Source organism: Anabrus simplex, chromosome 2 (assembly GCF_040414725.1).
Source record: "Anabrus simplex isolate iqAnaSimp1 chromosome 2, ASM4041472v1, whole genome shotgun sequence".
Classification (NCBI taxonomy): Eukaryota; Metazoa; Arthropoda; class Insecta; order Orthoptera; family Tettigoniidae; genus Anabrus; species Anabrus simplex.
Genome location: NC_090266.1, coordinates 698228415 through 698253138, shown reverse-complemented (window position 1 = coordinate 698253138; position 24724 = coordinate 698228415). Strand labels below are relative to the sequence as shown.

The 24724-nt window shown below is 38.5% G+C and overlaps 2 protein-coding genes across 7 annotated transcripts in view; one reads left to right on the top strand and one right to left on the bottom strand.

The window, feature by feature from the left end:
- LOC136864380 (ATP synthase mitochondrial F1 complex assembly factor 1) overlaps positions 1 to 5435 on the bottom strand; it is a 198789-nt gene extending 193354 nt beyond the window's left edge. The window contains exon 1 of the mRNA XM_067141309.2: positions 5247 to 5435. The gene's annotated coding sequence lies outside the window, so the exon portion shown is untranslated. The remainder of the gene's footprint in view (positions 1 to 5246) is intronic.
- LOC136864377 (BLOC-2 complex member HPS3) overlaps positions 1 to 24724 on the top strand; it is a 360759-nt gene that overhangs the window by 48843 nt on the left and 287192 nt on the right. For all 6 annotated transcript variants that reach the window (XM_067141299.2, XM_068226258.1, XM_068226259.1 and 3 more), the window contains 3 exons: positions 7684 to 7913; positions 7994 to 8229; positions 20495 to 20759. In XM_067141299.2, the coding sequence (XP_066997400.2) occupies positions 7703 to 7913; positions 7994 to 8229; positions 20495 to 20759 (712 nt within the window). In that variant the 5' untranslated portion in view covers positions 7684 to 7702. The remainder of the gene's footprint in view (positions 1 to 7683; positions 7914 to 7993; positions 8230 to 20494; positions 20760 to 24724) is intronic.

Below are 24724 nucleotides of genomic sequence, written 5' to 3'. Positions count from 1 at the left end.
TTCTATATCCTGAACCTGCTTACTGTCTGCTATTCAAAACTTCTCACTAATCATATCCATGTACTTCTATCTAATTTTCTCATCCTGGAGATTTTCTATCCTTATTCGTTTGCAGACAGATTTCACTTTCTCTATCCTAGGCCTAGAGATACTTTGTTCACTACACTACAAAAAGAAAAAAGATAACTACACTATAATACTGCTTAAGCATATTATTATTTTTCCATGTGTACAATTTAGGGGTTGTAGATAGAGAAGGAGCAAGCCCCATGTACACGGAACTGCCTCCATCCCCACATGTATGTTTACAAAAACTCTACTGAATATTTACATATATGTAGACAATTTTAAATTTACATATTTTCACTCCAAATACTGTACGCTTAGAATAATAATTATTTTGATTTATTCTATACATATTAGAGTAAGAAGACCCACTCGTTTATATCCTCACTCGTAACCCAGTGTACACATTCATTCACAACCCCTCCCAAACATGCGTGCATACACATTTGTCCACATTCAACTGTACTTGCGCACATCTTTCTTACAATTCTAATTTATACAAGTTATATACATCACATGTGGGTTTCTATTTACACACACTTTTTTTTTTTTACCATATGGGGGAAGTGAGGAAGACGAAGCAGTTTTACCTCAGATGGTAGAAGATTCCAAATACGAGCAGATCGTGCGTAAAATCCATTTAAATATGAGGTTGTTCTGGCGTGGGGAGGGACAAGAGTAACTCCTTGGCCTCTCTTAACATAACGATAATTAAGCTGCAGGCAGTGGAAAGGGGAGAGGTGTGTGTTGTCTGTCAGGGATTTCTTAAAGAAGGCTGCATCTATGTGTTTACATAGTGATTTCACTGGTGGCAATGATTGGCTATTTTTAGAGGGATTTGTTTGTTAATTATATGTTATGCTCTTCGCTGGACACCTAGTTTCCTCATATTTTCCATTGTCGTTGGGTGCCAGGAAGGAAGACCATATAATAGTATGGACCGCACCAGGGAAATATAAGCCGTTCGTAGGGGTTTACTTCTTCCTCTCAGGAGACATCTACAGATAAAACCTAGAGCTCTGTCTGCCTTACACCGCACTTCCTCCACATGCTTATTCCATTTTAGATTGTCCATAATGTGAACACTGAGCAGTTTGATGGAGTTAGAAGGTGGTAGTTGGATTCCACATAGAGTAGGCTGGTTCTGGAGTGGTTATCTAGCTCTGCTTAGTCTTATTTATTTATACTTTTTAATATTTATACACATTTTATTTACATCACACTACAGAGCTATACTAACCAGATTCAATTGGAATTGTACGATACCATAATTATTTTTCATGGCTCTGTAAATGACTGTGACATTGGCATACTGTGCCATGGTCGAATTTACACAATCCGGTAAGTCGAGAGCATAAATTGTGTACAGGAGGGGGAAAGGGGGCCTATCACACTGCCCTAAATTACTCCAGAAGTAATTGTTGTTTGGTCTGATTTTTCTCCTCCGTACATAACACACTGTGTTCGACCCATCAGAACTGACCTGAGCTATGCCAGCAGTTTACCCTGAATGCCGTAGTCGTTAAGTGTTAACAGAAGTCTTTGATGTGACACCTGGTCAAAAGTTTTGCTCCAGTCCAGAGTCACACAGTCTATTTGTAAGACATCTGTATGCTTCAAGAGAATTGCCAGTCATTAATGACTTTTGTTAACAGTGTTGTGCAGTATATTCCAGGAATGAAGCTGTGCTGGTGTGAGTTCAACAGGTTCTTTCCTTGAGAAAATCTAACACACATTTAACAACTAGACGTTCCATACATTTACAGACCCCTGATGTTATCAAAACTGGGTGGTGATCGTGTACGTTTTCCTTGTCTCCATCTTTGAAAACCGGTTGCACAGTTCTTGAGAATTCTTGCTGGCACTTGATCTGGCCTGGCCGTGGCATGTGTTCTTGTTTTCAGAAGGCTCTCCTTGACTTGACTTGTGAGAGATACAGGTTGGTTAGAGCGAAAAGAGGGGTAGATGTTGTCCTTGAATAGAGCATGTTTTCTTTGTCAGTAGGGGTGGGGAAACTTATTTTTTCATTTCCTGTTGAAGGTGTCTGCAATTTCTATTGGTGTGGAGACTGCCATACTGTTGTGTTTAAATACAGATGGAGCTCTGTTGCAACCTATACTTCTGAGAAAAGCCCGCAGTTCCTTGGAGTTGGTGTTGAGACTACGAATATAAGGATCTCTGATAGATTGTTTAGCCTTGTTCCTAGCGAGCCTATATTTCTCCCACTCACAATCGTTTGGTTTTCTTTTCCATTTTTGGTACATGTGGTCCCTTCTTCGAATCTCTCATACTATCTCCTTTGTAATCCATGGGGATTTACTATTGGTGTAGTTTCTTCTATGCATTGGAAGAAAATATTCTTCCAGTCTTGCCATATCTTCTTTATGTCTGTACTGCCGGTGAAATCTGAGGTGAGAACAGGGATGCGGTTTGATAGTAGATGGATTTTTCCAGTTTGTTTGGGAAAAACTATAAGCTGCTCTGGTATGGAGTTTGGAGGTTGGTTTTATATGGGCCAGTGTTGCAAGAATTGTCTGATGATCACAGAATCCAGGAATAATATTAAGGGATTGGACGGATTGTGGTATGTTACTTAGGAAAAGATCGAGGTTCGAGCGTGTTATTTGTGTAATATGCATGGCTTTGAATATTAATTGATGAAGGAATAAATCATAGAAAGCGGAAATTAATCTATTGTTGAGGGGATTTTTTGGAATGGGCAGCATTTCTGGACCACATAATTTCTAGGTTGAAATCACTGACAATGTAAATGGCATCATAATTTTGTTGTACATGTTGCATACGCTCGAGAGAGAGGATTAGTTCATCGTTCATTTTCGGGGATGATTGATCCAATAAGGAATTTGTGTTTGTTGCATGTCACTTCTACCCACAGTGCTTCGGCTGTTGTCTCCAGGTGATGAACTCGAGTTGGATAACATTCTGGCTTGCCTGCCGTTAGAACTCCCCCAATAGAGCCGTGGGATCAGTCCTTACAGAACAATATCAGTGAGTCGGGAAACACATTAATTTTGCTGAACAACCACGTCTCACTGACACATGATGGTCAGGTCAAGGCTTTCAAGCATTCTGTGGATATTTTGTAACCATCCAGGTCGCATAATACTGTGGACATTGAAGGTGAAAATTGAAAAGTGATAGTTTTTATTTTTACATATTTACATTTAGAATTATTCACTAAGTCACTGGGCACATCACTGATAACTGTAAAGAACGAGTCTGATAATGGTGGCATTTCACACAGTGCCAGCATAACCATGTATGGGAACCACTCCTTATTTTTCTGAAGGCAGACGCTGAGAGTTTTGCGCATGTTCTATAGCCATTTAGCAAGCAATTATACAGTGGACAAATAATTGTTTCCTCCTACTACCGTTATTTCCGCATATTGTGCACTGTTAAAGACCTGGATTCAGTTCGATGTCCCCTCTTAAGGCAAGCACCAGACACAGCAGTGGCTGATTAGCTACGGGCAGTCTGACAACACTGCTCCCGTTCCTTCGCCGTGGCCGACGTATGGCTACCATCCCCAGACTTTTAGCACTGCACCACGACAAACAGTTAAGAGTACATTTTCACCCACCAATAGTTTTTCCGATAGAATTGTGTTTTCCAGGTATCCAGGAGGGTTATCTGAAGTGAATATAGCACTTTTGGAGTACTGCACTGTACTCTTTACCACTAAAAATATAATAATACTGTGCATAACACTTAGCGTCACTTTCGCGCACGGCACCATCTTGATCTTATTATTCATGTCTGTTAACTTTCGCTTATGGATACGATATCCTGAATCCACCTAATTCACTCCCAAACAAAAAGTTTGGCCCGAAAGGAAAAAAGGGTGATGTCAGGATAATCTTGTCTGGGAACTTGCTTCCTTCATATAAAATGCAGTTGTTATAAAGAGAAATAACATCAATATATACATCCTGTTTTCACAAAACACTTCAACCTCAAGGACATTACACTAAGAATAGAATGAAAATATTATGGAGAAAGAAGCTACTGGTGAAAGAGAAAATATATTTCTTAACAGAACAAAATTATAAGTTTATTGCATTAGCTTTGCTAAACCTGGACTTGATTTCACTTTTTATACTACCTTACTAGGGAAATACACGTCCTAAGTAAAATGATATACCTGTTTCAAGTTCATAGTCTCCACCTGACGTTCAGTCCACTTAGGTTTCCTTCCCAACTGACATCACTTTAGTCTTGCAAATTATAGTTTTCATAGTATACTTCCAACATTTCTTTTCAGGTTCCAAAATTCTACTTTGCAAGTTTTCAACAATGTCTGCCATTAAGACCAAGTTGTCAACAAATGTCAAACTGCTCACTGCATTTCCTCAATGTCATTTCATACCTTCCGATAAACCAAGCTCGATAGCTGCAGTCGCTTAAGTGCAGCCAGTATCCAGTATTCGGGAGGTAGTAGGTTTAAACCCCACTGTCGGCAGCCCTGAAAATGGTTTTCCGTAGTTTCCCATTTTCACACCAGACAAATGCTGGGGCCATACCTTAATTAAGGCCACGGCCGCTTCCTTCCCACTCCTAGCCCTTCCCTATCCCATCGTCGCCACAAGACCTATCTGTGTTGGTGCGACGTAAAGCAAAAAAAAAAAAAAAAACTTCCGATAAAGGACCCATGTAAGCTATAACTCTAAAGATGAAACATTACAACCTTGTAACTTTAACTACTTTGAATCCAGAACTCATTCTACCATCAATTCTATCTACAGCCTTATTGTCAACATAAATGCCTTTGTTTGCTTGTAATAAACTACCCTTGTTCCGTGAATTCTCAAGCATGGCCAACACCTTTTTTCCTCTTGGAGCTTTGTCATTTGCCTTATCTAAAATCTATGAGCAAAAGCAAAACCTGTAGTTGTTGACATTATGATCATAAGCACGGAACATGAGGTTTTGAGGAACCCGAACCAAAGGGATGTGAATTTTCCTTTAAAATATCTCATATTTATTGATCAGGATTTGAACTGTGGCTGTATTAATGAGAAGCCAGTGACAGAGCTAGATCTATGAAATGTGACCTGGAACTGCACTGGTTTCTGTGCAAATTACACTCCACCATCAATTACATCCTCTTTTCTAAAACACCTGAGAAAACCTTGCTTGGTATATTGATCAGGATTTACCTTGGTAGTTGTTGGAGTCCTTCCTGCCCCTTGCTTACAGATTGGTGCAGTTACTGTTTTCATCCAGACAGAAGGTATCTTGTTCAAATTCCATGGTAATCGTATTACATCTTAAAGCTGTTTCATCCCTCTCTTTGTTTGAACCCCACTGTTTCCAGCCCTGTAGCTGGTTTACTGTGGTTTCACATTTTCACTCCAAGCAAATGCTGGAGTTTTGCACCTCAATTAAGATGAAGGTCGCTTCCTTCCCAGTCTTACCCCTGTCTTATCTTATGTCTTATCTTATCATTGCCGTAAGACCTGTCTGAGTTGACAGTAAATCCAGTAGCAAACGCTCATTCTTGTCTTTGTATTATATTTCACAATTTCAGTTTTAATTTGATCTGTTTCTGCTGCTATTCGAGACTAGTTTATTTACAATCCTCTCCACTTCCTCAAACATAATTTCATTGCCATCTTTGTTCTTCCTTCAGTGTACTTGGTTGTTTGGGACTTAAAATGTAAAGATTTCCTTTTACATTGAGAATATTTCTTCCATCTGTACAGTGATTCCTTAAAATCTATAATGTGTTCACCTGATTCATCCCAAATGCTATTCATTTCCCTTTTCCTACCCTTTCTAAGATTATTTATTACACTCTAGAAAGGTTACCTTCTTGCCTGACCTAATGATTCCAAGTTGTTTCCAGACACCTCCCATGATTTCTTTTTGAACTACAATTATTTGTTTGTTCATAGATAATTAAACAAAAATAAAAACCTTTTTATTGAATCCTGAAAAGAAAAGAAAGATATCTATAAAGTTATTCTGATGAACGTTGGACACATAAGGATAAAATTCTTATTGAATTGTGTTGGTAACACATTCAGTACCAACCTCTTGACTGGCCATTTTCATCCCTTTCTCACCTTCTATAAAATTATAAAATTTAGCATTGCTCCTAAACTATGATAGTTGGAAACATTAAATTTTGTACATACCTCTAGCATACTTTGAGGGTATGATATCTAGTATCGGTGTGGCAACTGCCATTGCTGAAATGAAGAAATTAATAAAGTATGTGCAGGGTACTGTTTTAGGAAATATAGCCATTTGAAAAACTGGGCCTTTTGTCCAATACATTTTTATGTCACAGTTTTGAACTCTTTCTGTTATGAACATCAATTTTAAAAACATCATTTGGTTTTTCCAGGCGGGCATAATTTAATCTTTTTTAAAAGGCCGCAGCGCCTCACTTCTCTCTTTGCTCGTGTACATGTTCATAAAGAAAAATTTATTCCCATTTCATTTTCTAGTTGAACACATAGACATGAATTTACTGTAAATGGATAGTAACTTTGATAATAACACTTCACTTCATACTAGTTTTTCTATGGGATTTCACTATCACTGTCTCTACCATCCAAATCAAATTTGGGTAGAATGTCTTCACCACAATAATTGTCATTGTACAGTGTATATAATATTACTTCATCTGTGTTAGAAATGTTTAATACGCCATGCTTATGAACTTATAATACCGCGCATGGACAGCCTGACAAGCACCACAGGCAATGGAAACTCAAGTACTTATCCTTGACGTGCTAAAAACAGGAAAACCCACAGACCACACTACGTGAATATGATTTCTATGAAGCAAAATGTTGAGTCAGTTTTCATCTGTGAGCAGTAACACTAAGTTGTATGACTCCAAAAGTGCAAAATATAAACAGAGTTCTTTCACGTGTGACCGGGCGAGTTGGCCGTGCGCGTAGAGGCGCGCGGCTGTGAGCTTTAATCCGGGAGATAGTAGGTTCGAATCCCACTATCGGCAGCCCTGAAGATGGTTTTCCGTGGTTTCCCATTTTCACACCAGGCAAATGCTGCGGCTGTACCTTAATTTTTTTTTGGCTAGGGGCTTTACGTCGCACCGACACAGATAGGTCTTATGGCGACGATGGGATAGGAAAGGGCTAGGAGTTGGAAGGAAGCGGCCGTGGCCTTAATTAAGGTACAGCCCCAGCATTTGCCTGGTGTGAAAATGGGAAACCACGGAAAACCATCTTCAGGGCTGCCGATAGTGGGATTCGAACCTACTATCTCCCGGATGCAAGCTCACAGCCGCGCGCCTCTACGCACACGGCCAACTCGCCCGGTGTACCTTAATTAAGGCCACGGCCGCTTCCTTTCAACTCCTAGGCCTTTCCCATCCCATCGTCGCCATAAGACCTATCTGTGTCGGTGCGACGTAAAGCCCCTAGCAAAAAAAAAAAAAAAAAAAAAAAAAAAAATTCACGTGTGATCTTAAGCATCTTATAACGTCCAGGGCCCACAGTATGAGGAGAAGCTTAAACGTCTTTTGTTGCCTATGGTCCTGAATATGTTAAAAGACTTGTACATATGGAATTCAATAATTTTTATGTAGTTGTGATCATTACTGTTGTATGCTGATTACAGATTCAATAAACTTGTCAATATGGTTCGAGTGATGTCAGTGCACCACTTCACTAGCCAGGATATTCATACGTGTGAAGAACCACTGGCTGCTACGACTGCACCACCAGATTTATTACTGTTAGCACTGCCACAACATGTGATAGAAGTTCATAACCTAGCTAAAAGTGATCGACCAAGCTTCACTTTTCCTACTGTGGATGAGGTTCATCAGATGGTCCATTCATGCTGTGGTAAGGCTCAATCATCTTCTGTTCTTTTTGTGGGCTATTTTATGCCAGTAATTTGATATGAAAGTGTATTTCTTGTTTAGGAAATTATGTTGCAACCTTAGAAAGAAAAGTGAACCGCCAGGGCAAAGAGTCGATATTTGCTCGTATCTATGCCAACTGGGATACAAGCTGTAGTCAGGAACCTGCAATGTTGCAACCTATGCGGGCAAGGATTGGAGGTCGGGTGACACCTAGCAGTGCACAGTCTAGTACTGGTGGCTTGGAGATGATAGAATTACCCACAAAGAAAGTTCCCAATACACTGATTTGTTGCCAGGTAAGTTAATACTGCTTCTTGTTCATTAGTTGTGATTGGAAATGCAGTCCATACTGGATTCATTTACATTCTCTTCACACCAAGAAAAAGTAACTTTCTAATCTGTAATCACTTAAGTCTCAAACTCCACTACTGACTCCCAGGACAGGAAATTTCTTGAGTTCGTTACCAACATTGTTATGGATGAATCTCTACTAGAAATCATGAAATGCTATGGAATTTCAGCAATAAAATAATTTCGGAGAGTAATAGAATTGGCTTGGATTTGGAATCAGGTATACTCTAATTGAATAAAAATAATAAAGAACTACACATACAGTGAAACATTGCATTGTAATAGCAGTTAAAGTAATGTATTTCTTTTGAGTTTGATTCCAGATGAATTTTTTTTAAATACAATTTTGTACAATGGAGTGTGGTCAGTAGAGAATGACGTAGTTTTGGAGAGAAAAAGGCACTGTTAAGACTTATTTTTAGTACTTACATGTAACTAAAAATTCTATGAAGGAAATAGAAGAGCTATATTGATGTTCATTTGATGTATAGATGTTTGGTAGAAAACTAAGAACTTATTGCTCATGCTAGGAGCATTTCATATCATTGTGAGGTTATTTCAGGCAATCATCATTCTGTAAGTTGATGATCAGACTTCTGTTAGAGTCAGTGGTAGAATGAGTTCTTAGTTCAAAGTAGTAGCAGGATTCAGATGAGCTTGTAATTGTTAAAAAAATATTTATGTAGGATACATTGATCATTTCCCAAAGCTACGAAACAACATGTGGGATTCAGTTCAGTTAAATTATTGTAATCGTATCCGAGAGATAGTGGGTTTGAACCCCACTGTCGACAGCCCTGAAGATGGTTTTCAGTGGTTTCCCATTTTCACACCAGGCAAATACTGGAGCTGTACCTTAAATAAGGCCACGGCCGCTTCCTTCCCATTCCTAGGCCTTTCCTGTCCCATCGTCGCCATAAGACCTATCTGTGTCGGTGCGACGTAAAAGCAACTAGCAAAAAAAAAAATATTGTAAGTGATTTATTTTGATGCCCAGATCCTAGTATTTCTTGTTTAGGAAATTATGTTGCAACCTTAGAAAGGAAGGTGAACTGCCAGGGCAAAGAGTCCATATTTGCTCATATCTATGCCAACTGGGATATAAGCTGTAGTCAGTAGACAAGGGAGTTGAGGATTTAAGTTGGTAATCTCAGATTTAAATCTAGCTCAGGTCAGTGATTTTTTAATAGTATTTAAATATGGTACTCTGTAGCATCAGGATATATTTTGATAGGAAGAAATTCTGGCTACCTAATGTCTCTAAGAACAGGTAATGCTGTAGTTTTGGATTGTTTAACACATTATCATCATTTGTTCATGTTTATTATGCTACACTTTTCTTGATACAGAGTGATTTTAAAAATATATTCTGTAAAGCAATGCCATAAGGAAGCTTTCAGAATAGAGACGAAAATATTTTTCATTTCATGTTTCCCAAATAGGCTATGGTGCAGCAGCAACAACAACAACAACAACAACAACAACAGCAGCAGCAGCAGCAGCTTCAATAATATAGCCTCAGGGAGAGAACTTGTCAAGCAGTGAGTTGTTTATGTGCTGTATTGAGTTACATACACTGGTACAAATTGTTCACCAACTCCTTTCACGGAGAGAATGTGAATTCGAAACGATCTTCTTCAAATTCATTATTATGGAAATGAAAATTATCACAAAGAATAGTGGAAGAAACCACCGATAAGTAAAATCCCGTTATAAAATGTTAAAAAAAATAGCTTAACCAAGACCATTTACTTGAACATACCAACAGAGCTTCAGAGCAAACACTGAGAAAGTTGGCTACGCAGTTGGGGTCAACGTAGCTGTCATCTTGTATTCGGGAGATAGTGGGTTCAGCCCTGAAGATGGATTTCCATGGTTTCGCATGTTTGTACCAAGCAAAGGTTGTGAAGTTCTGGATTGATGAAGGTGACAAGAAGCGATGACATTTTCAAATGTTCAAAGATACTTCTGTTTTGTTACACCGGAACTTCTACTTAAGATGTGGAAGAAGCAGGTAGAAAATCAGTTGGGAAATCAAATTGAAGAAAAAATATGTATGTGAGAAGCTTTATTGTTGCTTTCAGGAGGTTGAATAAACAAAAAGAAATGTTAATGATGAAGACTCTGGGCTCTGGAAATTTTTTCAAGAAATTCTTCATATAAAGGTTGATTTCTGTGCATCTTATGCATTGATTGATCGATTCAAGAAAACACAACACAAAATTGAGAGCAGGGATATTATATAATTTGCTAAACAATCCCATGCATATGATGATGCAGAAATTCACAAAGCAACAGAGAAATTTGTGAAGACAGCCAAAGGGTAATTAATTAATTATACCCCATCCTGAATTTATAACATGACAAGAGTGTATTTCAGGGAGAAATGTGACCTAAACAATCCTTTTGTTGGTAAAAGACACATTCACGCTGTAGCACAATCTATTATGCACTAACTAACTCATCTATATATATAAAATAAGAGTTTTGTCTGTACATTGCTCAGAATTTGAAAAGAATGGTATTTCTGTATCGGTCATGTCTACAGTAACAAGAAAATGCATTTTTTACTTTTCCGTAATTTCTGTCTGTCTGTCTGTCTGTCTGTCTGTCTGTCTGTCTGTCTGTCTGTCTGTCTGTCTGTCTGTCTGTCTGTCTGTCTGTCTGTATGTATGTATGTATGTATGTACATGCATCACGAGAAAACGGCTGAAGAGAATTTAATGAAAATCGGAATGTAAAGTCGGGTGATGAACCACTACAATCTAGGCTATAAATAATTGTAATCACGCTGAGTAAAATGGTAGTTTAGGGGAAGGCCTGAAATTTAATTCTCAAATATTTATTTTATTAGTGGTCGTATCTTCACGAAAATTGGTATGCAAAGTCGGAGAATAGGTCGCTATAATCTAGGCTATCAATAATGTTATTCACACTGAATGAAATGGTAGTTTAGGGGAAGGCCTGAAATGTAATCTATATATAAAATAAGTGTTTTGCCTGTACATTGCTCAGAATTTGAAATAAATGGTATTTCTGTATCGGTCATGTCCACAGTAATAAGGAAATGCATTTTTTACTTTTCCGTAATTTCTGTCTGTATGTATGTATGTATGTATGTATGATTGTACACGCATCAGTAGAAAACGGCTGAAGAGAATTTAATGAAAATTGGTATGTAATGTCGGGTGACGAACCACTACAAGCTCGGCTATAAATTATTTTATTCACGGTGAGTGAAATGGTAGTTTAGGGGAAGGCCTGAAATGTAATTCGCAAATAAGTTATTTATGTTATTAGTGGTCGTATCAATAAATCTATATATATAAAATAAGAGTTTTGTCTGAACATTAGTCAGAATTGGAAAAGAATGGTATTTCCTGATTCGTCATGTCCACAGTAACAACGAAATGCATTTTTTACTTTTCCGTAATTTCTGTCTGTCTGTCTGTCTGTCTGTCTGTCTGTCTGTCTGTCTGTCTGTCTGTCTGTCTGTCTGTCTGTCTGTATGTATGTATGTATGTACGTATGTATGTATGTATGTATGTATGTATGTATGTATGTATGTATGTACACGCATCACGATTAAACGGCTCAAGTGAATTTAATGAAAACCGGTATGTAATGTCGGGTGATGAACCACTGCAATCTAGGCTAGAAATTATTTTATTCACGCTGAGTGAAATAGTAGTTTAGGGGAATGTCTGAAATGTAATTCTCCAATAAGTTATTTATGTTATTAGTGGTCGTATCGATACTACATCACTAACATAACTTTAGTTATGTCGTAAGTTAGTAGTAGTTATGTAAGAAGTTATTACATTTCCGATCACTTATGTCTTATACATTGTTACCGTACCGCATATAATCGGAGATATTCATGAATTTGGATTTTTGTTACTAAGTCCAAATCAGCGCCGAGTCACGAGAAAATGGGTAAACAGAATTTAGCAAAAATCGGTATGTAAAGTCTGAGAGTAAGGAACTACAGTCTACGATATAAATAATTTTGTAAGACACCCTAATATCACAGAGTCGAAAGAAAACTAATGTGAAAGCCTGCAATATAGAAAGCTCATAAACTTTATCAACAATAACATTACATTGACCATTGTTTGTTGTGATGTGCTTTTTGTCTTCTGTTTCCTCTCATCCCCGATAGATAGGATTACTGCAGCGTACCGAGGTTTTTTAAAAATTTGCTGGACGTCGCACCGACACATGTAGGTCTTATGGCGACGATGGGATAGGAAAGTTCTAGGAAGTGGAAGGAAGCGGCCGTGGCTTTAATTAAGGTACAGTCCCGGCATTTGCCTGGTTGAAAATGGGAAACCACGGAAAACCATCGTCAGGGCTGCCGACAGTGGGGCTCGAACCCACTATCTCCCGAATACCGTCTTCAGGGTTGCCGGCAGTGGGGTTCGAATCCACTATCTCCCGGATGCAAGCTCACAGTTGCGCACTCCTAACCACACGGCCAACTCGCCTGGTCGTACCGACTGTAACAGCCTGCCTGTATATTGGTGGGAAGTAGCTGGGGTGTAAGATAACTTTCTTCTTTAGCATGCCATTCCTCTGGTTCATACATTTTCTGATATATCTGGTACGTAACACACTGGTTCATCATAGTATTCGAGCTATACAATCCCTACTCTGAGCCACTGATTGGAATGAGTAGTGTGCATATTTAACGGAATAATGACAAAGGAGTGTTCATGGCAGTTTGCGGCTTGGTTATTCCAGCTCTGGAACTTTGGACTCTTAGATCGGCACCGTAGTACTCTTCATTGAAAGTGAGAAAGTGTGCGGGTTTTTTTTCATTTGATCGAGTATTTTATATGATAACATTCCTTTCAATCGCTACATTCCTACTGACGTTTTTGTAATGACCTATGTTGAATTCAGTTAGGAAAACCACCAAAAAGTTAGTCTTTCTGAGAATCCCGTAGCGAAGCACGGGTACATCAGCTAGTAAACTATAAAGCCTACGATCAGCATGGGTGGCTACCTCTCTTCTCTTGGAATATCACCATCTTTGGGATGACATTGTCTTTCAGGATGTGAAAGGAAAGAAAGACTTTTTAAACTTGGCCAAGATGCCAACCTGGAGCTATTAGATTGCACTGTGGCGAAGAATAATTTTAAGGGTTTAAACCACTGAGCGAGTTGGCCGTGCGGTTAGGAGCACCCAGCTGTTAGCTTGCATTCAGGAGATAGAGGGTTCGAACTTCACTGTTGGCAGCTCTGAAGATGGCTTTTTCCATGGTTTTCCATTTTCACACCAGGCAAATGCTGGGGCTGTACCTTAATTAAGTCCATGGCTGCTTCCTTCCCAATCCTAGCCCTTTTCTGTCTCATCGTCGCCATAAGACCTATCTGTGTCGGTGCGATGTAAAGCCAATAATTGTAAAATAGGGTTTAAATTGGCATTTTTTCAACAAAGGTTTTATTAGGTAGCCTTTTGCTCTTTGTAATGCAGCTGGCAAGATGAGACAAGCAATAAAACCATAAAATAAAACACCTGAATGAACATTCTACAAGTAATCATATAGATTTTCTCCATAATGGTACAGATTAAGGTGAATTCTTCAAAGTTAGGTAGTTAGTGTTGTATACAAGAACAGGTATACAGGAACACAACTCTATTTTATTGCTTCAGATAGTCTTAACAACATATATACATACATTCAAATAAAACTTTCCTCGAAGCAGTATGAAAATTATAAACAGATAACGTTGCTTGAAGACTGAAGTTCCAAAAAATGTACACGTTATCTATATAAATAAAATTGTTCGTGTCTGTTTGTTTGTCTGTTTGTCTGTTCCACCATCACGTCGAAACGGCTGGATAGATCTCAACCAAACTTCATATTTAGAGTATACTCATTCCGGGGAAGGTTTCGATATGCATATCATTTTAAAATCTTTGAATACACGGGGGGTTTATAGGAAAACCAGAATGGTTTTTCCACCATCACGTCGAAACGGCTGGATAGATCTCAACCAAACTTCATATTTAGAGTATTCTCCTCCCGGGGTAGTTTCGATATGCATATCATTTTAAAATCTTTGAATACACGGGGGGTTTATAGGAAAACCAGAATGGTTTTTCCACCATCACGTCGAAACGGCTGGATAGATCTAAACCAAACTTCATATTTAGAGTATACTCCTCCTGGGGAAGGTTTCGATATGCATATCATTTTAAAATCTTTGAATACACGGGGGGTTTATAGGAAAACCAGAATGGTCTTTCCACCATCACGTCGAAACGGCTGGATAGATCTCAACCAAATTTCATATTTAGAATATACTCATCCCGGGGAAGGTTTCGATATGCATATCATTTTAAAATCTTTGAATAGGTGGGGGTTTATAGAAAAACCATAATGGTTTTTCCACCATCACGTGGAAACGGCTCGATAGATCTCAACTAAACTTCATATTTAGAGTATACTCCTCCCGTGGAAGGTTTTGATATGCATATCATTTTAAAATCTTTGAATACACAGGGGGTTTATAGGAGAACCAGAATGGTTTTTCCACCATCACGTCGAAACGGCTGGATAGATCTAAACCAAACTTCATATTTAGAGTATACTCCTCTCGGGGAAGGTTTCGATATGCATATCATTTTAAAATCTTTGAATACACGGGGGTTTATAGGAAAACCAGAATGGTTTTTCCACCATCACGTCGAAACGGCTCGATAGATCTCAACTAAACTTCATATTTAGAGTATACTCATCCCGGGGAAGGTTTCAATATGCATATCATTTTCAAATCTTTGAATAGACGGGGGGTTTATAGGAAAACCAGAATGGTTTTCCTCCATTTTCTCTTATACTATTGATTTTCTGTAAACTTCGTTTACCGTACGTGAAACGTCTCTTCATTATAAACAACTTTCGTTATGTTAATAATTTACCTTACTCTTTACATGACGGAGAAATTTACAATTTTCTGCTGGTACCATGCTCTGCATTGAGTGACCGACAGACCGACAACGAACCTACAGGTTACCATGGCAACGTCTTTGACTGCATGCCAGCAGGGAAGTAACGTATTGCCATTTTCCTCATCATGCTTTTAAATTCGTGGTTGTTCCTTGGGTAGAAGGCAAGAGAGGCGTCAATCGGCCTATCTGCGGGATATTGGCGGAATATCGTTGGATGTTATAACCGCCTTCGAATAGATTAAGTAATAACACCATTAGTCATCTTCTTATTATTTGTTTACCTAGGAATCACTGGACCTAAATTTCTTCTCTGTTACCGCTTTATTATATCCATAACTCACACTAGCATAATTTATTGAGGGGCATTTGATTTTCCAATACATTAACTTGGCATTTACATATTTGTCGTTATCCGGCTGTCCTCAGTTATAATCCATTTTCTATTACTTTCAACTTTCTTAACTGTATTATTTTCTTCCTTAATTACGCCGTATGTATGCGAGTGCTACAAACTACTGGATGTATTTCCAACAATACTCATATTTAGAATACACCTGTCCTTGATAGGTTTTAGGGCAAATATTGTTTCTAAATCCCTGAACTGACTGGGGGTTTATACGAAACTTAAACAGTGATTTTGCACTTCTACAAAATATACACAACCAACGTTAATTTAAATCTACCTGCATTGGTAGAAATTAATTTCTAAACCTTTCTTCTCATGTGCATCATTTCGATACGAGTATTAATAAGGGAGATATCATTAACGGACCGTTTTTCTGTACAAGTCCCATCGGACTTAACTCACGAGCGGGTGCGTCTAAAGCGTATTCCTTACAACTTGAAAACTACTGAAGACATTCGAACCAAAATTCATATTTAGCATCCACCTGTCCAAAGGTAGGTTTTAAACGTAAATAACATTTCATGTTCCGGGATGGACTGGCGGTTTATAGGGAACCGAAATGGTGATTTTACTCTTCCACAATATATACAGAACCAGACCAACCTGACTGGAAATCGACCAAACGTGATGGAATTCCCCCTCTATACCTTTTTTTCATGTGCATTTTTTCGTCAGGAGGATTAATAAGGGAGATATCATGAATGGTCAGTTTTGCAGGTTAAGTCCAACGGACATAACCAAAAAGGTGTTTTACATGGAGCAGATTCCTTATCTATATAAATCAAATCGTAACGACTGTGTGCCTCTGCACTGACTATTTTGGCGAAATTTTCATACAGCTTTCCGTTTAATGGGTGATAATGACCATCTGCATAATTTTTCGTTTAGTTTCCTGAAAGTCCTAATTTTTACCCGCCTCGCCGAAAATCCAGATTGCGGCATAATCTGCCAGAAGAAAAAGAAGATAATTGAAATTTGACAAAATTATACGTTTTAGCCTGTAACGAACGGACAACATCCTAGATCATTAAATTTTTCACTTTTTATCCCCGAAGAATATCGAAATATGCAGGCAATTTTAATGATGGTGCAGACCTTCGGAAATTCCTATCACATAACAGATTGCACAATCTTCGTTCAATTTGGAATGATCTACAACCTTGGTCTTATGACTTTTTGCCGTATCTGTATCAATTTTACGTTTGATTTTTCTCTATTAATGGATGTTAAGTCAATTTGGAATTTTCACATGCATAATTCATACCTTCGATTACTTATATGAAATACAGAATCATCAAACTCTTCACGAAAATTGGCCCACCCAGTAGCCATATATGAGCCAAATGCTATGTATGTAGCTGTCACATAATTATCCGAAAAGTAATGTAATGTGAGATAATCTTACAAGAACGTTACCCTGTTCCACGTTTCTAACTCAATCTGACCCAAGAATAGATGACATATCATAGGACCAGCCATTTAGGCCACTAAATCTGGCGTGTCTTATGGTATAATCCTTTGTCGATATGACGTACGTTTAGTAGCAGTTAATCTGTAAATGAAGGTCTTCAATATTGTAAACACGCATATACTTTCGTATGTCGATCTATATATATTCACTGATGTCGATTTGTAGCGATCGAGAAAGGGTGGGTCTGCTACTGTAATCAGTACTCCCCACACCGACTTTGACTGGCAGTATGAAAGGGTTCCTTCTCCAACTCCTGTGTAACTGTCATTAGTAAGGAAGGTCTACAATTTTAATGAATAGTTCACTTCTCGATTTGACTTGCAGAAGGCAAGTGAGCATGCAGTTTTGTTTAAAACTCCCCTACCCGATTGTGTTTGGCAGTAGGCAAGGGTGCCTGCCATTATAAAGAAATGTCCTCATCTAAAATGTGACTGGCATTAGGCATAGTGGCCTGCTATTTTGATGGAAACTCACCAACTTGGTGTGACTGGCAGTAAGCTGGCTGGCGGTAGGAAAATCGGCCTGGCATTATAATGATAACTGCACAACTCAATTTCGAGTGATTGTAGGGTAATTGCCTGCCATTATAATAGAAACTCCTCAACTGTAATCTGTCTGGAAGTAGGAAAGGGGGCTGCCATTTTAACGAAAACTCCCCAAATCGATTCTGTCCGCATAGTAGGCAATGGGGCCTGCAATTATAATGTAAACTTCCCAACTCGATTGTGAATGGCAGTAGGCAAGTGAGCCTGCCGTTATATCACAAATCCGTAACAAACACTTTACATTGGAAACAATGTACGGGGACCTCCCCATGCTCTTTCTCGGATAACGCTAAGAGACATGCAATTTTAAAACAATCTTATTTACTGCATGCACACTATTTACTTCGATATTCGAATACAATGTAGAATACCGTAGCGAAGCACGGGTACATTCGCTAGTATACATATATACATGAATCTATCTTGATGCGAAAGTCCATTGAAAAGCTAGAGTTCTTGATAGTTGAAAACTATCTGCTCTATACCGTCACAAGTGTAATCAGTAGCGAAAGCTTGCACTAATAGAATATTAGTTGTTTCTGTAACTTGTCAGGAACTGACATTGAAATGCATAATTAGTAGAATACTAATTGATGTGATTGAGCCTAGGTGGGACTGAGGGAATACTGTCATCGGGCTCGACGTGGCTGCGGGAAACGGGAGCGGAGGCAGTAACCAGAGGTGAAACCTCAAACACTCAGAATCAGTCCACCTATTCGAGACACCTTTTTAAGAGGGATAGCCTCCGTGTTCGACATTCGGCGTAATCTGATGCTGGGCACTGGCAAGTCCTCGCCTGTGGCTGGAAGGCAGCGCCTTTATATAGCTGGCTGATGTAACAGGCAAGCGCAGTGCATACGTCTCGTAGAGTCGAGAACAATCCAGGCTGTTGCGTGCGCAGAGCAGGCGGCGCAGAGCGAGGAGCGCGAAGGACACACGACAGTTAGGTAGTCATGAAAATGAAAATAGGAATGTTAGTATCATCAGATGATGGTTTTCCCCTCCATTAAGAAAAGCCGGCTCTGAATGTTGTGTACAGGTATCGGAACTTCTGTAAATATGAGTGTGTTAGTACTAGATAGACATAATTTTTGTACCTTTTCAACATTTTTTGGGTTCAAGTCAGTCATTTATACAGTCAAAGTCACTTGAAATCATGAAGTCCTACAAATTGAGATGTATGTTTACTTATTGTTTTCCATAAACTTTTGGGAACTTCAAACCTGATAGGCGTTTCTGCTGAGTTGGAGGACAGATGCACATGAGCTCAGTTGGCACTTCCCGTATGCAACACAAATTTAGATTTGTCTATTACACTTACTACAGTGGACTGGGCATCACAGTGCAGAATCACCAACATAATTCAGCACAGGCTGCCACTGGTTTTGATACTTCTCTTGTAAGTAACATCCTTCTACTTTACACAGGCTTCACTTAGTTTTAGTAATATTGCTTTCACACTTTTTCTAGAATATTTTCTTGTGCACATAATTTCTTGCAAGCATTTTCAAGAAGCTCTCTTAGTTCCAAAACAACAACTACTACTATACATATGCCGAACCCAGGAATAAACCACACCATTTTAAGTCAAGAGATTTTGGTCACCACAGAATGGTACTTAGTTGCCTATCCATTTCCTTCAGAACTTACATTGAGGATATCCCATATTCATTGGCTAAAATGTGGTGGAACAGTATCATACATGAACCACATAATTTAACCTGTTGTTAAAGATATTTCTTCTGCCAAACAAGAAGACAATTCATCAACAAAATTATGTAACTTAATTATACACCTTCAGATGAATACACTGTGACAATGGTGCTATGAAGAAACTACTTATAATAATTCCTTTCTTTGACCCTCTCATGAACATTATTATTGTTTATCACATCATCATGAGATAAACATGCTTCATGTTGAAATAATATCATTCTGGAGAAGTACCTAACAATTCCTGCATATATTGTGAAGATGATGATGATGATGATGATGATGATGATGATTGTTGTTTAAAGGGGCCTAACATCTTGGTCATTGGCCCTGGATAAAATGGATGCAGGCATTCATTTGTGAATGTTCATCACATACATATCTTTGTAATGTACTATCTTAACCCAATTTGATGTATTCTGAGATCCTAATTATCACTCACAATTCCCAGTATTTCTTCTTTGAGCATTGGGTCAGCAGTTTTCTGCCAATTAGTAGTTGCAGAATGCCCTGATGGAGTCTAGTGAACTACTTTATTTCTCACATTGATTGGTGCCCGTCTAAATTCTTTGATTGGGGAGCCATCTGCTTGGGTATCTCTCCTGATAAATGCAATATGCTAATTAAAAAATTCCATCTTACACTGTATATATACAGTTCAAATGTGCAAATTTGGCATAAGAAAAACACATGCCAATGACCAATAATTTTGAGCAAATACAACATATCTAGTGTACAGACCTGAAAAGTCTAGTGAGAACTCTCTCTAGCTGTACATGTCATGAGCTCCCACGTTGGTACTCATATACTGTAACTACATTCACATTTATAGGAGCAGGCACTTATGCTCCACATATTACTACATTTCTACTATTTTTCTTCACTTTTATGCTCCTATAAATAATAATGATTTTCTGGACAATTCTTTTCATGAATCTATGATAAAACATCTTTTCTAGACAGGGAATAAATTACAATAAATCAAACTGGTTTATATTTTGGTTGTAATGACATGTCAACTCTTAAGCAATGACCATTGTTCAGATAATCACCCTATACTGTATATTGTGACTTGTCTCTGGAATACCATCAAGTTCTGAATATTGTTCCATTGCAGACTACTGGGAATCTCCTTTTGGCATCAAATAAGACACTAACGATTTATTACTTTCAAGTAAGAACCCACGACATTTCTCGTCAAAAATTTATTGATTTTGAAGAATCATCTGTGAATCTTGAGTTGAGTTTTTCACCGTGGAAGCTCCAGTTATGTGAGGACACAATTGCTTGCATGTCAAAACAGCATCTTCATGTATTGAGGCTAGGGCGAAGTGAAGATAGACAACTTCCACAGTGTTCACAGGAAACCATCACCCCATCTGGTAAGTATTAAAATATTCTTTATGTACCATGATGTTTTAATGTTCAGTATGTATAAACATTAGATTTTTGCATGAAGATATGTCTCATAAGACTGTTTTGTATTGTTTACCTCACTCAGTTTCATTTTTCATTTGTGCCTTTGGAGATGAATGAATATCATACCTTTCTAGAAAAACTACAGTTTTAGTTAGCTTAGTTAAAAATTAGTGTCATTAAATACTGTATCAGTGAAAGAGGTTTTCACCTGTGTCCATGTTCCAAACACTGCTTTGCTAGTTTCATAATAGTTAATAATGGTTCAGTGCATGATCTGGATTCAAGCATTTATTGAAATTGACGGACTTGTTCGGTGTTGAGTCACAAGGTTAACAATGCAGCAACAATAATTTCACATATCTAGTCTCTTGGGTAACCTAACTTGTCTTCCCATCCTGGTAGTAGTAACACCTGAGACTTGGTCAAATAATCCAGTATCTGTCTGAGTGGTAGAGGCTTTGAACTGATATCCAGTATCCTGCTCCAAGGGCAGTACGATATCTGAGCTTGATGACACCTCCAAGGGATACCGATTTGCATAAGCCTCTTCATATCAGTTTCAGTTAGCACCACATCTCCAAAGTTCAGATTCTCTTGATGTCTCTGTCATCTGTGAATCAACAGTGCCAAGTATTCGTCATGGAATTTCTGATAAGTTTGCTTGTAATGTCTTAGATACCTCACTCTTCTGTTTAGGCTTCTGTTGTCTATTATGTTGAAGTCTGGGACCTCACTCTGGGAGATACCTGCAGGAAGCAAGTTGATGTCAGAGGCTTCTATTTCTCAGACCAATCTTCAGCGTAAACGAGAGGCCTGGAATTGATCGTGGCTTCACAGTCGCACATTACAGTCTCTAGCTCCTTATAGGTTGATGTTAGTAAGTTTGTTCTCAGAAGCTCTTTCAGCATTCTCATAAGATGCTCCCACCAACCACCCAACCTTGCAGCCATGAATGGGTTGAAATACCATTTTATCACTTGCACTGAAGAGAATGACATTACCTCATTCCAGTCGACACTCTTCAAAGCATTGTTCATACCAGATGGTTCCATTGTCTATATGAATGATGTTGATTCTCCCTCTGTGAGCAATGAATCGTTTGTGAGCCATGATAAAGTAATATGTACTGAGAGATTTTGCAAGTTTCAAATGTAGATGCAGAGTGCACCACCCAAACCTTTTCACTCCCATTCAGATATAGGAGACCAGCTAAGTCTATGCCTGTAACCTAAAAAACAGCAGCATATTTTTCTCAGTCGCGGGATAGCGAAATGAGAGGAGGTTCAATAGCTTCTCTTGGAAGCCTCTTGCATATTGCATAAGTGTGAGAGTAGTGTTTGAAGTCCTGCATGTTGGAAATGATGATGCTTTTGGAAAACCAATCTTTGCACTGTGACATGCCTGCTTGACAATATTGGACACTTAAAATCACTATGTTCATCCCCTAACAGAAGTTTTGTCTTAGCTTATATTAGTTCTTCTTCAGCTTTGAAATTCTGCATTTCTTTAATCAATTTCATCTCTCTAGTGTCAAAACTTGCACTCATTTTTAGGCTGTTATTATGATGGGTTTGCTACTTCCAAAGGCATTTTAGAGCTGCTGCCAGCAAGTGATTAGGCTTTTCCTAACATGGAGTGCAGATGCCTTCTGCAGCTGCCTCTAACCTGGGGACAGATGCTACTTTATGGGTTCCACTGTCATTTCCTACGTTGAGGGGACCATCACCCCACCTCCCCGCCTAAGAGAACTCATCCATCCGAAGCCATTGGTTCCTCTTAGGGGACAACATAACTTGGAATGGAATGAAGTTTTGGATGAGGAATAGTGGAGAGACAGAACAAAACGGAGAGGAACCATACTTGCCCCCAAACGGTATTGACTGGAAAAGAGGAATTGATGATGATGATGATGATGATGTTGATGATGATGATAATGATGATTATCAAAACTTTCATCTTGGATAGATTTCAGTAATTTCCTCTCTCCTTTCTGGGTTTCTTCATAGGTCCACATATTGCATCAGTCTTGCAACATTTGGCAAAATAACTTAACATCCATCCTATCATTCGTACGAAGTCGGAGTGCTTTGAAAAGTATGCACATGATGATGATGATGATCTTCTGACAAGATGAACTGGAGATTATGGTTTCCTTCCACTCAGCATTTACTTCTTCCTCTGGTGTACGTTCTTCTGACATGGGCCACTCGCTTTGTTCTTTCCTTAAACATTGCAGCTCTCCCCCCCCCACTATTGTATTCTTTTTCTTTTTTTAAATCTTCACATTATAGCCTCTGGAAGAAAAATTTGCAGTGTTCAAAGAGCCTTGGGCCTGATAACCATCAATAGGACAGTTTTGCAGTTTAATCTCCTGACCTGATTGCTGACGAATGTGTTCCATTCCCTTTCCTTTTGCATTCATAGTGGCACAACTGTTGAATCGCTCCATTAGTAGGTCTTGCAGTTTAAATGATCCAAACCCCTTTTATTGCCACATTCAAGTTGAATGCTATGACTCCTGCTAATAGGGCCAGCCTAGGAATCATCACCTGCTTTATGGATGCAACTCTTCCTTTACATTCTACAAAATGAACCGAATTTACCTGAGCAAACTCTATCCAAAGGAAGACACAGGCAGCAGATGATACTTTACTCGCATCACTGAATATATGTACAGTCTTTTCACAGTCATGAAAGGACCATATAGAAATTCTTCTAGGAATCTGACAATTACTCAGATGATGTAAATGTTTTAACCATGTCAAAACTGCTTAGTCATATCTATAGCAGCTGAACATCCCAGCCACATTTCAATTTCCAAGTTTGCTGTAGGATCAACTTTGAAATGAGAGTACTCATACAGGTATCTACCATGAGCCAAATATCCTCTAGGTTATCGACAATAGGACTCTCTTTGTGATGTGGCAGGTTCCCCAGGAGATGTAAGTCTGCTGACGTCATAAAACAAAGTGTTGTTTTCAGTGTCCCATGCTATATGGTAAGGAGCATACGCTTTGACAGCCTAGCAACTGCTAGCACAGCTCTCAGTTACAACTAGTGAAGGGATGCTTATTTAAACAGATTTAAACATTTAACATCTTTTATTGTGCCTAATGTCTCGTTCTATTCAGTGCATTAGATTAAGGTGAGGAAACAAAATAAATTATTTTGTATACAAACTCCTTACATTTAATAATATTCATTTCATTAGGTTATGCGTAGGAAACAGAATTAATTAGCCAGGCCGAGTGACTCAGACGGTTAAGGCGCTGGGTTTCTGAGCCCAAGTTGGCAGGTTTGACCCTGGCTCAGCCCGGTGGTATTTTAATGTGCTCAAATACATCAGCCCCATATTGGTATATTCACCGGTACATAAATGAACTCCTGCAGGACAAAATTCTGGCACCTTGATGTCTACAAAAACCATAAAAGTAAGTTAGTAGAATGTAAAAACAAGAAACATTATTATTATTATTATTATTATTATTATTATTATTATTATTATTATTATTATTATTATTATTATTAAAATGAATTATTTTGACACGTGATAACAAAATACTCCTTTAACTACTACTTGTACTTATAGACTGTGGACCAACACAAAAGCTTGTTTAAGAATACAGCATAAACAATGAACAACAAACGATCTGTATGATTGTATTGCATAAACATAATATACTCAGCCAGGTACGTTGCTGTTGCTTTTGTTGCGCCTTAACTACGCATATCATCATCAAGTCTTTATAGCACAAACTATTAGAAGTCGGCTGCTCTCAGCTCTTCCCCCGCTCGTACCATTAGCTCGAGAAGTGAGATATTGGGTTATGGTAGTTCCCAACAGGAAAGGACTTTACGGCACATCAAATACTACACGACAACGTCCGAAAGTGATAATTTCCTGCATATCTACCCCACTCCACTGTGG